The 14,313-nt window shown below is 43.7% G+C and overlaps 2 protein-coding genes across 2 annotated transcripts in view; both read right to left on the reverse strand.

Annotated features, from left to right (window-relative positions):
• Positions 1 to 6,690, reverse strand: part of LOC118589560 (titin-like) — a 63,349-nt gene extending 56,659 nt beyond the window's left edge. Inside the window, exon 1 of the mRNA XM_036196961.1 lies at positions 6,281 to 6,690. Within this exon, the coding sequence (XP_036052854.1) occupies positions 6,281 to 6,295 (15 nt within the window). The 5' untranslated portion in view covers positions 6,296 to 6,690. The remainder of the gene's footprint in view (positions 1 to 6,280) is intronic.
• A 2,621-nt stretch (positions 6,691 to 9,311) lies between these two features.
• On the reverse strand, positions 9,312 to 14,134 carry Lyzl6 (lysozyme like 6). Its single transcript, XM_036194903.1, has 4 exons — positions 13,993 to 14,134; positions 12,278 to 12,436; positions 11,228 to 11,306; positions 9,312 to 9,381 (listed from the first exon to the last, which is right to left on the reverse strand). Exons 1-4 carry the CDS (start codon positions 14,132 to 14,134, stop codon positions 9,312 to 9,314), a joined length of 450 nt encoding a protein of 149 aa, XP_036050796.1.
• Between the last annotated feature and the right edge of the window lie 179 nt (positions 14,135 to 14,313).

Raw genomic sequence — 14,313 nt, forward strand, 5'->3', positions numbered from 1 at the left:
AGGGAACCTTGGCAACCAGGCCTACCCTGCCCCGCCCTTTATTTATGACAGCTGACCTTTGTTACAAAACCATTACTAGGCAGGGTCCCGGTTGGATTCTGCTTGCTTTCTTGTCTGTGACCATTCTCCCTTTTAGATTCTCTTTCAACTTTGTTGTAGAAAACTCCAAAAGCCAAATTTAAAAGTTATCTTAGAGTATTTGTACCCTGTTTCTTGCTTCTGTAGCTTTTTTCCCTAATGTCCAGAGTAGACTGATCCATGAAATAAGCATCAAATGATGTCTGTTGTTAGGACTTTAAAAATAATCTTTAATTATAATAAAGTCAGACATTTTTATTATTATTGTATGGTGGCACATGCCTCAACTTGCATGCAGAAGTCAAAGGACAGCATATGGAGTTGGTTCTCTCCTTTCACCTTTAAGAGGCTTCCAGGGTTAGAACTCTGGTCACCAGGCTTGCATTGTGAGGTGGCAAGTACCTTTATCCACTAAGTTATCTGCAGGCCATAATTGTAAACTTAATAATACAATACCACGTTTCTTCAAGTTTTACCTCTCACAGACCTTTTTAACTTAGACCTTCTGTAATGTGCTTAACCTTTCTGTTTGTCCTCAATTTTGATGTACATTTTGGAACACTGCTTACTTTAGGACAAAACTACCACCTACGATCCTTCTCATCTGAAAGCATTCTTTCTCTTTAACCTTCTTTACCAAACTGCATTTTATATCTATAGTCTTTTATATTCTCTCACTTGATTGTTACACTTTCTTTACAAATTTAAAAACATTTTGTCATACTGCATACTGATACATATGGGTAAGTAGAATGCTTATAAATTGTAACAGCTTACAGTAATGCTCTGAGCTACACAGCCTTGTACCTATGTTCCAAAATTAAGCATATGGCCATCTTATACAGAAACAGAGGGATAGGCCACTCAGAAAGGATATAGCTAACAGACTCAATGAGATTCTGTTGTCTTACACAGATGAATAAAAATTATTAAGGGACTTTATGGTTCTTGTTATCTGAGAAGAGAATTACTAACTACTCTAGTTACTTGCACCTTTGTGGGGGGAAGGTGGACTGACATCCACAATCTGTAACAGTCCCAATGCCCTCTCTGTTCTGTCTCAGTGCTAACCTAGGAGGTTATACTACCCACTGCCTTTCCTTAATCTACAAACATGGAGTGACACATTCTTTATGAAGAGATTGACCATTAGACTTTACTCAGATATTTCTTTGTCAGGACACAAACATCTTCTGATGTCTGCTGACACCTCAATGTGCACAGAGGTTTGCTCCACCCAGACTGAAAGACCTCAGAAAGTGATTCACTAAAATATCCTGAGTCCTACAGCCTCAAGGACATCACACACACACACACACACACACACACACACACCACAGTTGTTTAAACCTGCAACCTGTTGAAAACTTAAATGGTCTCTTCAAGAAAACAAACAGGGTGTTTACTTAAATACAAAGGTGAGCTTCCTGTACGAACTCACCAGCAGCTGCACCTTACCTATGCCTGCATCTGCACCACTGCTTTTCTCTTGGTGTAATATATACTCAATGTAGGAAATGGCTAGAACCTCTCTCTGTTCTCTCTTTAATCATTCCACCTCTGAAGTCCTTCTTAGACTTGCTTTTATTTTTCTGTTTACCACATTCTTAATATATAACCTTCTGTATATAATTGTGAGTAATTTTGTTTCACAGTCCAAGAAAACTTATTTCTAAACTCAAAAGTTAAGATAATGGGAATAGCTATCTTAAAATAGGTGTCTTAAATAATAAGAAAATCTTAATGTCTGACAGCGGCACAAGGGCAGCCCGAGTCATTATTACACAGAATGCTGACTGTCCTAGGTCCAACCAGACAGACGGATTTGAGATGCTTCTAATAATATTCGTTCTATGTTTAAAAAACAAAAGTACACCCATAATTCTTAGACCATTTACCCTAAGTGAGGAGAGGCAGACACAACACAGGGTCTGGCTACCCAGCTCTAGTCTAGGCGCAATCTGGTATGACTCATTGTCACCACCTCAATCTAGTCCAGAAGTTCCTGGTACCAGTTTAGGGATCTAAGCCAGGAATGTGGCCTGAATTCCACACACTCACAGGTTTCAAATCGGCAGATGGAGGCTGTATTTCCTGTGGACTCTTGCCTCCTGCGGATCAAGGCTTAAATCACATACTGAAGAATGTGTGGGTGGAACTGATGATGGTTAAGTCTATTCCGCTCCATTACTACCACCCTTGCTTCTGACTTAGACACCCTAGCCCTAAAACCATGGACTTTAGGGAAAAAGAAAATAAAAAACAAAACAAAACAAACCCCCTCAGACTCAGCTGGAATACTTTTCTACATTTGATTTAGTCACTGCTTAAACCACTCCACAAGCAGTCAGAGAAGTAAATGTTTGGCGCAGTGGTGGCTCACACCACTCAGCACTTGGTAGGCAGAAGCAGGTGGATCTCTGCGTCTACAAAGTGAGTTCCAGGACAGCCAGGGCCACAGAGTGACACCCTGTCTCAAACAACCAAAAAGGAGAAAAAAACAAAAAAAACTAATTCACACAGGAGATTATGGAAATATTTAGATAATGATTTGCCAAGGTAACTGAAGATTCTAAAATATTCAGATTAGGCAACTACTTTAGCATAAAAACAAGTCCTTAATCAGGAACTAGAGAAACGTGATTTCCTCCTTCCTCCAAAGCTTGCAGGAAGGTAGGTCAGCTCCTCGACTAAACGTAGACGTTCTGTCAAGTATATGCTTAACAATAACTTGCCACTGAAAAGGGAATTTGAGAAATAAATTAATAATGCATCCTTTCCCATACTGAGAACAGAGCTTCTTCCAGCTTATACACAGCCTCTTTGGCAGTGCCAACAACTCAGGGGTTTCTGTTTTCATGGGACATTAGCACCACCTCTGCAGCAAGCAGAACCAAACAAAAGAACTGAAGCTCATGAAGCTGTTAGGGATTTGAACTAAAGTCCATTCTAGAAGTGTGTGTGGGTGCTGACACTAAAAGCCAGGGCCTCCCACATGTTAGGCAAGCTCTCTACCATTGAGCTACATCCACAGAACACCTAGAGTTTTAATGAAAAGAGTTAAAAAATAAACAAGAATCCCAGCTAACAGTGAAGTACCCTGCAGCTTCAAAATCAATTAAGATTTGCAAAGGAATGACCAGATATTGGCATTTTTATTACATACTACACAAACAGTGGAGAAATTTATGGACTATCAAAGTGATTAAGGTGATTAATTGTAGATGGTGAGCCAATTCATGTAATATATCTATTTACTTTCAACAGTAGTGGTCCTCTCACATGTCCTCCACATAATCCAGTTCAATCCTTTTATCTAAAGTCTAGGATTAGAATGTTGAGAGTATGGTTGGTCAAAGTCTACAAAGTTTTCCTTCATGACCTTGTTTGGCCTTCAATGGAAAGCAAAGCAGTAATTTGCCAGCTCTTGGTATTGTGAGCCATTACAAGGGCCTGATTTCAAACTGCCTTATGTCTGGTGCCAAGGCAAACCTAGTCATAACAGACTTAAAATATCATAACCTGCCAAAGATTTCATTTTGGATATACTTGAAATGCAATGCTCACTTTACAGAGAGGATGTGAAGAACATTTTAACTGTATGTACAGAGAACCCTAAATAAATGCTACTTTTTTAAGTACTTCCTGCATCATTTCCAGGGTGCAGGATTTACTAACTTCCCTCTGTTGGTGACAGTCATGATAAAGGAAGTCCTGCATTGAAAGCATAGGATTGTGAGTGAGCAAAGAAATGCTTAAGTCTTTACACTTTGTAGGTCCTACTTCAGAATATGATCCAAAATGCAGATGAAATGAAGCTGCCACCAACACCTCTCCAAATTACCAATCCATCAAAAGGAAGAAATACACCTATCTCTATAAATTTTACAAGCAACAAAAACTATGAGAGGCTCATCTGAATTAATACACTTCTGTGAGAATACAAATTATTCCTCATATTAACTCTATAAATATTAGTCACTGTGAATCTTTCTTTCCTTTTTTTTTTTTTTTTTTTTTTTTTGAGACAAGGTCTCATGTAACTGGATTCTCTCCTTAGTCCGAGGACAATGTTGAACTTCTGACCCTCCTCTCTCCAACTCTTGAGTGCTCAGATTAGAGGTGTGTACCATTATGTCCACCTTTCATTTTTTTTAATGTGGTGCTAGAAATAGAACCCAGTGCTTCATGCTAGGCATGCACTCACTCTATCAATTAAACAAATTCCCAGTCTTACAGTACAGTAGACACCACTAGTTCAAGATGTCTACTCCAATTTTGAAAGTGTTATATTGTCTTAGTCAGTGTTCTATTGCTGTGAAGAGACACCATGACTCCAGCAAGTCTTATAAAGGTGGCTGGGGTGGCTCCCTTACAGTTTCAGAGGTTCAGTCTATAGTCATCATGACGGGGAGCATGGCAGCAGGCAGGGAGACATGGTGGTGACTACATCTTGGCTTGCAGGCAACAGGAAGTCAACTGAGACACTGGGCAGTACCCTGAGCATAGGAAACCTCAAAGCCTGCCCCAACAATGATACACTTCTTCCAACAAAGCCATACTCACTGCAACAAGATCACACTTCCTAAGAGTGCCACTCCCTATGAGATTATGAAGGCCAATTACATTCAAACTACCACATATATATTCCTAAACTTTGAACAATACAAAATAAGTCAAAGCATTATTAGTAACCTGTGGTTCTGTTTATGCATCTTCGTTCCATCACAAATCCTTATTAACCCCTGATAGGTCAATATTTTGTTCTTTTCTTATCCCAAAATCAAGCACAGTCCATACTATCTAGTAGAGGATTGATAGTGTGTCAGCTGAATGACTGAATGAGTGAATAAATGATTTAAAAATGAAATTGCTCTATGAAGATCTAAAACTAACTGCCTGTTAGAAAGCGACATGCCCAGTACTGCCAGGAAGACTGGCCATGTGATGAGTCACATTGGGGCTTTTCTGGACAAGCAGGAAGCACAGAGCTGTTACCTAAGATAAGCTTACCACAGTTGTTGCTGGCAATCATCTTCCTTCATGAAGAGAAAATGAAATAAAAATTTCTCTTAAAGTGCTTTTAAAAACATCATTCTCTTTTCTATATTTATAAAAGGTGTGTGTCAGGGGGAACAAGGTAGGAACTACCTGTATTCACCAAAGCTAAAAGAATACTTAAACACTGTTCTAAGTATGACTTCACTTATTCAATGATGGGCTTAATGTGTAAGATTCTTTTGTTTTGTTTTGTTTGTTTGTTTTTTGAGACAGGTTTTCTCTGTGTAGCTTTGTGCCTTTCCTGGAACTCACTCTGTATCCCAGGCTGGCTTCGAACTCACAGAGATCCTCCTGGCTCTGCCTCCCAAGTGCTGGGATTAGAAGCGTGCACCACGACTGCCTGGAAATTTGTAAGATTCTTAACACCTAAGATTTATGAAATAGTCCCAGTTTCCAAAAGGCAGGAAAAACTCACTACTGTTTTGTAATTTCTCCAGTGACTTCTATACTATATAAATGCCTGGACCTGGTCACAGGTTAAAACAGACCACAATTAAATAATTAAACAATGCCTGACCAATGATCTCCTCCGTCATTAGAAGTGGATGAGACAAAGATGGAAGAAAAGCGTTGAACAAGGTACAGAAGATGGTGTATAGGGATCTCTACTGAGGAAAGTTCTCAGAGTCAATAAAAGTGGATGAGGAAAGATACATGGACAAAGACAGGACAGATCAGGTGGCCAATCATTAACTGAAACGGTCCTTGAAAAAGACAGGTGTTTGAACTGAGTGACTTAGATGTGTCCCAAAGGCAGGCTCTGGGAAATTAAATCAGTTGGCATGCCGACACGGAAGAGAGTTTCTACAGCATATTACAGGAGCCTATTTTCTGGGAAATGAAGGGTTACCAACTGACAGTTTGTCAAACTCACGCATCTTAAATCTATAGGAAAGCAACACAGCTAACCTCCTGTGATTTCTTAAATGTAAAGGCAACAGAAACCCAATGCGGAATATTCTAAATGAGTACACTTGGGTTTGACCTCTTTATACCAGTCACAGCTTCAAACCTGAAAAAAAAAAATTATGTAACCATCCAGAAAGCCTGGAGCCCGCGCGGGATGCACTTGTGAACCAGAGAGCCGCACAAATGATATGTTTGAACTCAACTTCACTCCAGCTCCCTCATTTGTACCCACCTTCACGGACCACATCTGAAGAGGAGGCTTCCGGTCTCAAGCCTTCGGGGCTCTCTGCGCGTCCCTGGCCCAGGAAAAGCTGATGATGGTGTGGAAAGCGGGGCCCACTGCAGCGTTCGTTCGGGACGGCCCGGATTATCAACAGAAGGGCAAACCGGGAGAATGCTGTGGGAGGCCCACACCTTCCTCGGGGTGGCGACGAGTGCGTGGGAAGTGCCCCCGCTGGCTCACTGCCGCCCGGTCCTGGGTCCTGGACCTGTGTCCGAAGCAATTACCTGCAGCCCAAGCTCCAAGAGGGAGGGACCGGGACTGCCCAGGCGCAGGAGGTGGCCTCGTCCATCCTCCCTCCTCCGTGCAGCCTCGGCCAGAGGGCCCAGAGCTCAAGTTTCCATTCGATGCTTTCGTGCCCTTGGTGCAACGCCTACTGCCTCCCCTCACTGCGCCTGCGCGAGCAACGCCTGCACAGCCGCACGTGCAAAGGGTGTGGCCCGCGGCCGGCCAGCTTCGTCCTCACCGCTCTCACCCGGCAGACCTCTGGCGCACTGCTCCAACGCTAGAGTTGACTCTAGTGCTCCTAACCAAGCATTTTTTCAAGGGTAGACATACTATAGGATCCAGCTGGCTTCATCTTCACTTCCGAAAGTCTAAAATACAGTTAGCGCTGTTGAACTGGTGGGAAATGACTTCTAATGATGGGATCCTTTGAGTTCACTTTAAAGAGTTTTAAATATGCAAAGCTAAGCAGAATTCAACCACTAGGGGTCTGGCATGAAACCTTTAAAGACATGTCCCTGCTTGTCCTGGAGTTTCTGGTGATGTGTATATGTGGAGTTTGCAGAGTGTGAGAAGCTGTGAGTTAAGTGAAAAGAAGTAAATGTGGGAAGGGATCAAAATGGATCCACATAAATACTGGAGCTGATAGTGCCTAAGAAAGGTGTTCCAGGAGATACAATGGACTACGTAGTTTGGAGTAACGCTCCTAAGGCTCAATAATTCTGAGGCCTTCAGAGGATGAAAGGACTGAAGAATATTTGAGTTCTAAATGACAGCTCTCAAGTCCAGACTGGTCTATGATGACGTTTTCACCTGTCCTCAACAAAATAACTAAAGCAAATTTTATTTTCATGTTTACAGGTGCTTTTGCCTTCATGTATGACTGTGCACCACACATACTTGTTGCCCACGGAGGCCAGAAGATGGTGTTGGATCCCCTGGAACTAGAATTACAGGCAGTTGTGAGCTGCCATGTGGGTGTTAGGAATCCAGCCTGTGATCTCTAAAACAGCAGCCAGTGCTCTTAACCACTGAGCCATCTCTCCAGTCCTGACAATATTAGTTTTTAATTTTATAAAATGAAATGTATTATATTCCACTCTCCTGCATGTATGACTTCCATAAAAATTTGATACTAGAAATTATTTTGCCAAAAAATGCTGAGACTAGTTATAATATTCTTAACCAAGTATTGACATCAAGTTTGAATTTGTGATGATTAATCCTTAACAGCTTGACTAGATTTAGGATCGCCATGGAAACACACCATGGTGGGTGTGTCTGGGAGGATATTTCCAGGAAAGTTTTAACTGAGGAAGGAAGACGGACTTGAATGTGGGTGGCACTATCCCTTGGACTGGGGTTCTGGACCAATCAAAAAGGAAAAAGTGAGCTGGCTGAACCTCAGCATGCATCTCTTTCTGCTTTCTAATTGCAGATGCCATGTGATCAATTGTCTCACACTCCTGCTGCCATGTCAACTGTGATGGACTGGACCCTCAAACTGTGAGCCAAAGAATGAAAAATAAAAAATAAAACCCTTGGTTCTCCAGGTATTTTGACACAGCAGCGGGACAAGTATCTAATGTGGGGAGCTTCTGGCTTGGTTATTGATTTGACTTCCTACTTGCTTGTGAAATATAGAAGTCAGGAAGCTAGTGAACAGTCAGATCCTTTGTTGATGCAGTTAAGGCTTGGGGTAGAGGAATAAGTGGCCCATGTCAACACTCCAGTTTAGTGAGACACTACTGATAGTGGTTGTGCAGGACACTTCCCCAGCTGTCCCTTTTCTGCTGTTGTGCCTTGTCCTTCAGCAAATTATACTCCATGTCTGCTCCTACCAAGCCAATCAGACTCTAGCCAGAAAAGCTTTCATGCAGGTGTGTGTGTGTGTGTGTGTGTGTGTGTGTGTGTGTGTGTGTGTGTATACCCACATACAATGGCACAGGTGCGTAGGTCAGGACAACTTCCAGGAGTCAGTTTTCTTCTACCATGTAGGTTCCTGGGATTGAACTCAGGTCCTCAGGCTTGGCAGCAAGCACTCTTGCCTGCTGAACCATTTTGCTGGTCTTCTACTTTTTTTAAAATTATTGTCTTTTGATAACCTAGATTCTCATTCATTCTTTCCAAGTCATTGGCACCTGTTACCATATCTTTATCTCAGTACCATTTTCTCCATTTCAATGCCAGACCCTCAGCCCCACCAGCTACCTATATCTGAATCTTCTATTAACCTTTAAAAAATAGTTGTCTGGGTGTAGTTACTAATAGCTTGGTACTGTTTCTAAGCAATGAGCATAGATTTTAGTAAATATTTATCACCCACTGTAATGTCTGTGGCGTCTCTTCTTCACTAACTTAATTGTGAATCCCTTAAGAGCAAGAGATATATTGGTCTTCCTTTTTCTCATGCCTAGAACACTTTTAAAGTGGTGGGTACTCAAATGTAAGTGGAATTAAGAACTAAATAAACACATTCTTTGCCCAGAGTGTGCTTTAATAGATTTAAAAAAACAATTGTATTTATCTGATGTCTTCCTGGTTTGCAAACGACAGTTAAGAACAAAGGGACTGGGTCTGGATGGACACAAGCAGGGAACCTCTGTAAGACGTTTTCCCCTGGGACTCTGGTCAGTTTTACTTGTGAGTGGGAAGAGAAGAAAATAGTATAAGATGAAAGCAAGAAGATGAAGTAGTGAAGGATCTCCCAGTAGAACAGGGGTTCTGGAGTGACGCTCCAGTGGGTCTGCACCCTGGTTCATCCCAGATGGCATCCTGTCATCCAATAGGAGAGCGGCCGTTCTGAACAATGCAGCCTCCATTCAATCCTGTGGAGTAAAAAGAGGTTTGTGCTCTCTGTTCACTTGCTGCTTCTCCACATATGTAATCTAGTATTGGAGACTCCTCCCTGCAAAGCAGCACCCAGAGTCCACTTCACTCCTGGCTAGGCTGGCCTGTCTGATTCTTCTTTGAGGTTTCCTCACTCCTGGGGCTTGCCCTCTTCCCTCATTTATAAGCATCCACATTTTTAACCCTCACTTCCCTTTGAAAGTGGGTGTCACTAGTCTATAGGATTTAGAGCTAATTAAAACAAAATCCTAGTTGCAATCTTTGAACCTCCCCTTCAAAAAGGATCAGCCCCAATGATCATTGATTTTCCTTCCTGGTTCTTGTTTTGAGCGTGCAACACTTATAACTCTTTGCATTCTTACCAGGTCTTGCATATGGGGCCATTTGTATTAGTTATATGTTTAGTTTGAAGCACAGAAAAGATTAAGTGGTCCCCTATGCATCCAGTTTTGAGGAGCTGAAAACTTTGAGGTATCTGTCCCACTAAGGAGTCCCTTTTAATAGGAAATATTGTCTATTATGAAAAGGCCTCTGCAGGAGACACATTTGTATTACAACTTTGCTATGCTTTCAGTGGATTGGATCAAGGGGGGAAACACTGGTTCACACTGAACCAATTAGAGTCCCTGTCTCAGGAACTTTGACCAGGACTTGACTAACCCATCTACCAAGGACTTCAAGTTATAGATTTGAGATGCTGTCTTGTGGATTGGAGAGCAGAGGATGCTGGTCTGCAGAGATTGGTGACTTGAATACGGAAGCCGTGGAAGCAGAACTGGCCATGAGAAGCCTCTCCTCCTGAGTTCCAACTTTCTCCTGAGGCCCCACTGCATCCCTTCAGTGGGTTCAGTAAGAGACCTCCTCTCAAATAAATTTCTGACTGGGGGATGGTTCACAAACATAAAGACCAGAGTTGGAATTCCCCCCAGAACCCACATAAGTGTTAGGAAGGCCTGTCCGCCTCGAATTCCAGTGTTCTAGGGACTGAGACAGGGGATTCCTGAAACAAACTGCTTAGCCAGACTAGCCAAATCTGTGAGCTCTGGGTACAATTTGGAGACTACTCAATGAATAAGGTAAAGAGAGATTGAGGAAGACTCCATCAACATTAGGTCTCTACACACATGTATGCAGAGATGCACACCACACACATACACAAACTAAAAATAAGTATTTAAACGTGTGAACAAATAGTTTTCCTTTGCTAACTCAAGTTGCTTTGTCTTATTACAATCAAAAGTTATTGCAGGGCAGTGGTGGTGCACGCCTTTAATCCCAGCATTGGGCGGTAGAGGCAGGTGGATCTCTATGAGTTCAAGGCTAGCCTGGTCTACAAAGCAAGTTCCAGGACAGCCAGAGCTACATAGAGAAACCCTGTCTTGAAAAAAAAGAAAAGAAAGAAAGAAAAGCTATTAATTCATTATCAGAGAAAAAAACCAACCCCAGGTGTTATGCCAAAGAGTGCTATCCACTACTCCATCCTTTTCCTCTTTTTAATTTTTTGAGATTTTCATTTTATTTTGTATGTGAGAGTGTTTGCCTGGGTGTATGTCTGCATACCATGTGCATGCAATGCCAGTGGAGACCAGAAGAGGGTGTTGGTTCCCCTAGGATTGGAGTTGCTGATGTTTGCGATCTGTCCTGTGGGTGCTAGAAATTGAACCAGGGTCCTCTGAAAGAGCAGCCAGTGGTATTAACCACTGAGCCAGCTCTCCAGCTCCGTGTTTTTCTAAACTTCTATAAGGGACTGCCCACAGGTCCCTGTCCACTGCCTCTCGCTCTGTTATATGCTCCTCCTAACTCAATCCCACCCATCCTCCTCACCAGTTTCTCATCCCTCCTGATCCAGACACAATCTTTTTTGCACAGTGGATAGATGGAAGGAGGTTGGGACCCAGCAGATCTGAAAAGAAAGAGGAGGTCACCTGTGATATGTTCAAAGGCTAATCTCAAAGACTAAACAGACACTGTCTCTGCCTGCACTTGTCAACCTAGTTAGTGCCTGAGCACTTCCAGATTAGGCAAGGCCTCCATCCAAGGGACCCATTTAGAGAACCCTGAAGTGGCTGCCAGAGATGGGAAGTTGGGCCAGGAGGAGACTGAACCTGCCCACTGCTATTCCTCCAGCCAGGGTAGGTAATGAGAGTTTTCAGATTTCTGGGAGGAAGGGGTGTAAAAACAGACAACACACAGACCAAGAAAAAGTCCTGCTTATAAAGGGGTCTGTAGATGAAAAACCCAAGAACGTTAGGGGAGGAAAAAGCTACTGGCCCTGTCAAGCCTCCTAGATTAGCTTTGAGGCAAGAAATTGGTACCTGGCCTTTGATCCAGCCGTTAGCCTGGGAACAAGTGAATGGTTATACCTGAGCATTTAAGGTCACAAGTCACATTTCCAGGCTGCCTCCCTCCCTCCTCCCCCCTTCCCTCTTTTCCTCAGACAGCATCTCACTGTATGGCCCCAGGCCAGCCTTGAATTTCTGCCTCAGCCTCCCAAATAGGTGGTACTAAAGACAACATATCTGGCTCAGTTCTCTGAGCCTAAATTTGCTCCTCTAGGAAGCAGACATCATAAAGTTTCTATTGTGTGGAAGGGTGGATAAAATGAGCTATGCATAGGATATGCTCAATATATATCATCTTGTCAATTAGTGTGCCTGCAATGCCACTCCCAGCCACTAAGAGTCTTTCTGGATCCTCCTCAAGGGACCCTCCAGACCTCATGCAAGAATGGGGTATTAAGACTTCGGGGCTATTCCTCTGCTCAGTTAAGGGAATCCTTGCTCTTTAAACCATCCCTGGAAGGCCATGCCTACGCCTGTAGGTAGAACCTGGTTTCCTCTCTCACCCCTCCCACCCGAGGGCTCCCAGCCAGACCTTGACAGTCTACATGGCAGAAGTTCTCTGAATGGCTCAGGTAGTCATTGCACCAGTAATGACTGTTGATCTGGAAGACGCCATAGTCGAAGCTGCCGTCTGCGTTCTCATTCACCTTTGACATGTTGAAGTTGCTTTCCACAAAAGCCAAGCACAGCCCTTAGAACAGAGAGAAGAGGCTCAGGCTTTAGGAAGGATACAAACTGAGTGGGAAGGAGTTGACTGGACAAAGGTGGGAGCAGGGCATCAGGAGAGAGAACAAGGCCCAAGAGGCTAGATATTCCTGAAGACCTAGAAGTACCCACAGACTCCATCTGTCCTTCAGTCCTTTCCCTGTCCATTGGTACAGCCGTCTCCCCCTATCTTTCCACCCACTTATGCCTTCTGCATTTGCTGAGTAGCTACTGTGTGCCAGGACTATGCACAGCCCAATGGACCGGTGTTGACTTCAAGGGGCCTAGAACAAAAGTATGTGCTTAATACACACACACACACACACACACACACACACACACACACCACACACACACAACCACACGCACGCGCGCGAGATAAGAAGAGAAAGTGTCACAAAGCAGGTGTGCACAGATTTCAGGTGGAAAGGAAAGAGCCCTTCCATGCAGGACCATGGACAAAGCCTCCGCACTGGCTGCTCTCTGGCCTGGAATGACTTCCCTCTAGACATTTGGTCGTTTCATTGAACACTGCCCAGGGTCACTTCCTCAGAGTCCATCTCTGACCTCCTCATTTCAGCGGTTACCTTTGCACATGTATTTGCTTTTAAGGGTTTTTTTTAAGTGTGTGTGTGGGGGGGTGCGAGGCAGGTGGGCAGACAGAGACGGAGAGACAGAGAGAGAACAAGAATGCATGTTAAAGTCAGAAGACAACTTTTGCGAGATGGTTCTCCTCTTTGCCTTTCTTGTTTCTGCAGCTGTGTCGTGGACTCCAGGCTGGCCGGCCTGTGTGGACTCCAGGCTGCTTTCCATTTCTCTGTACTCATTTCGCCATAGAGTCCTGGGATTAGAGGTATGGTAAAACAGAGTCATCTTTAATTATGTGTCTGTGTGTGTGTGTGACTTCAGGGTCCCTGTGGAGGCCAGAGGTGTCAGGTTCCCTGGAGGTGGAGTTGCAGGTGGTTGTGAGCTATTTGACATAGGATTCAAATTCAGATGTTCAGGAAGAGCAGAACATGTTCTTAACTGCTGAGCTATTTCTCCAGCTCCCACTTTTCAAAGCAATGTTAGTTTTAGAGATCAAACTCAAGTTGCCAGGCTCACAGGGCAAGTGCTTTCACCTGCTGAACCATCTGCTGACCCCTTAAGCCTTTTTTTGTCTGCTTGTTTGAGACAAGAACTTGCTATCTCGCCCTGCTTGGCCTCATAGCAGCCCTCTTGCTTTCGACTCTGGAAATCATAGGCCTGCGTCATATACTTAATGCACGTGTTCACCAGCCAAGACTCTATGTCTGCGTGTGTGCTTGTTGTTGCTCTTGCCCTCCTGGAATGTGATCACTGTGAGGGAAAGAACTCGATTACATCTAAGACAGTTGTGCATAATAAGTGCTCAGTTAATAGTTGTTGGCTTAAATGTGGCATGTTGGGAAAGGCTTCTTGGTGGGGGCGGGGAACTTGACTTTGAAAGACAAATGGCAAAGGAGGGAAGGGGGTGAGAGAGCTAGAGGAGGGGTGGAGAGGCGCTGAGGTGGCGACACTCACAGTCGGTCAGGGAGTAGCCCTCAAACCCATCCAAATCCTCCTCATGCAATATCTTGGCCAAGGCACAGCGATTGATGAGGTCTCCGCCATCCACCACCAGGAGGCAACTTGCCATGCAGATAAGCAGCACCTTCATCGTCATCGAAAGGAACGATGTGCCTGCCAGCCTCTGAGAGCCTGGGGGATCTGAGGAGAGAAACCACATTTTCCTGCTCACTCAATGCTCAATGCCTGGTGAGTTTCAGTGACCCCCTCGATCCCAATCTCACTTTACAGCCCAAGCCTATCCTGGAAATCAGTGTGTAACCAGGCTGGCCTTCA

The sequence above is a fragment of the Onychomys torridus genome, chromosome 8, assembly GCF_903995425.1.
Source record: "Onychomys torridus chromosome 8, mOncTor1.1, whole genome shotgun sequence".
Taxonomy (NCBI): Eukaryota; Metazoa; Chordata; class Mammalia; order Rodentia; family Cricetidae; genus Onychomys; species Onychomys torridus.

Bases quoted from the DNA above. Each gene is read 5' to 3' on its own strand.
- Lyzl6 (XM_036194903.1), bottom strand. From the start codon at position 14,134: ATGACGATGAAGGTGCTGCTTATCTGCATGGCAAGTTGCCTCCTGGTG. The intron at 12,437-13,992 runs GTGAGTGTCGCC...CTCTGTTCTAAG, and splicing joins GGGCTACTCCCTGACCGACT to GGCTGTGCTTGGCTTTTGTG. The intron at 9,382-11,227 runs GTGAGGAGGATG...TTTACTCCACAG, and splicing joins TCAGGAGGGATGAGAAACTG to GATTGAATGGAGGCTGCATT.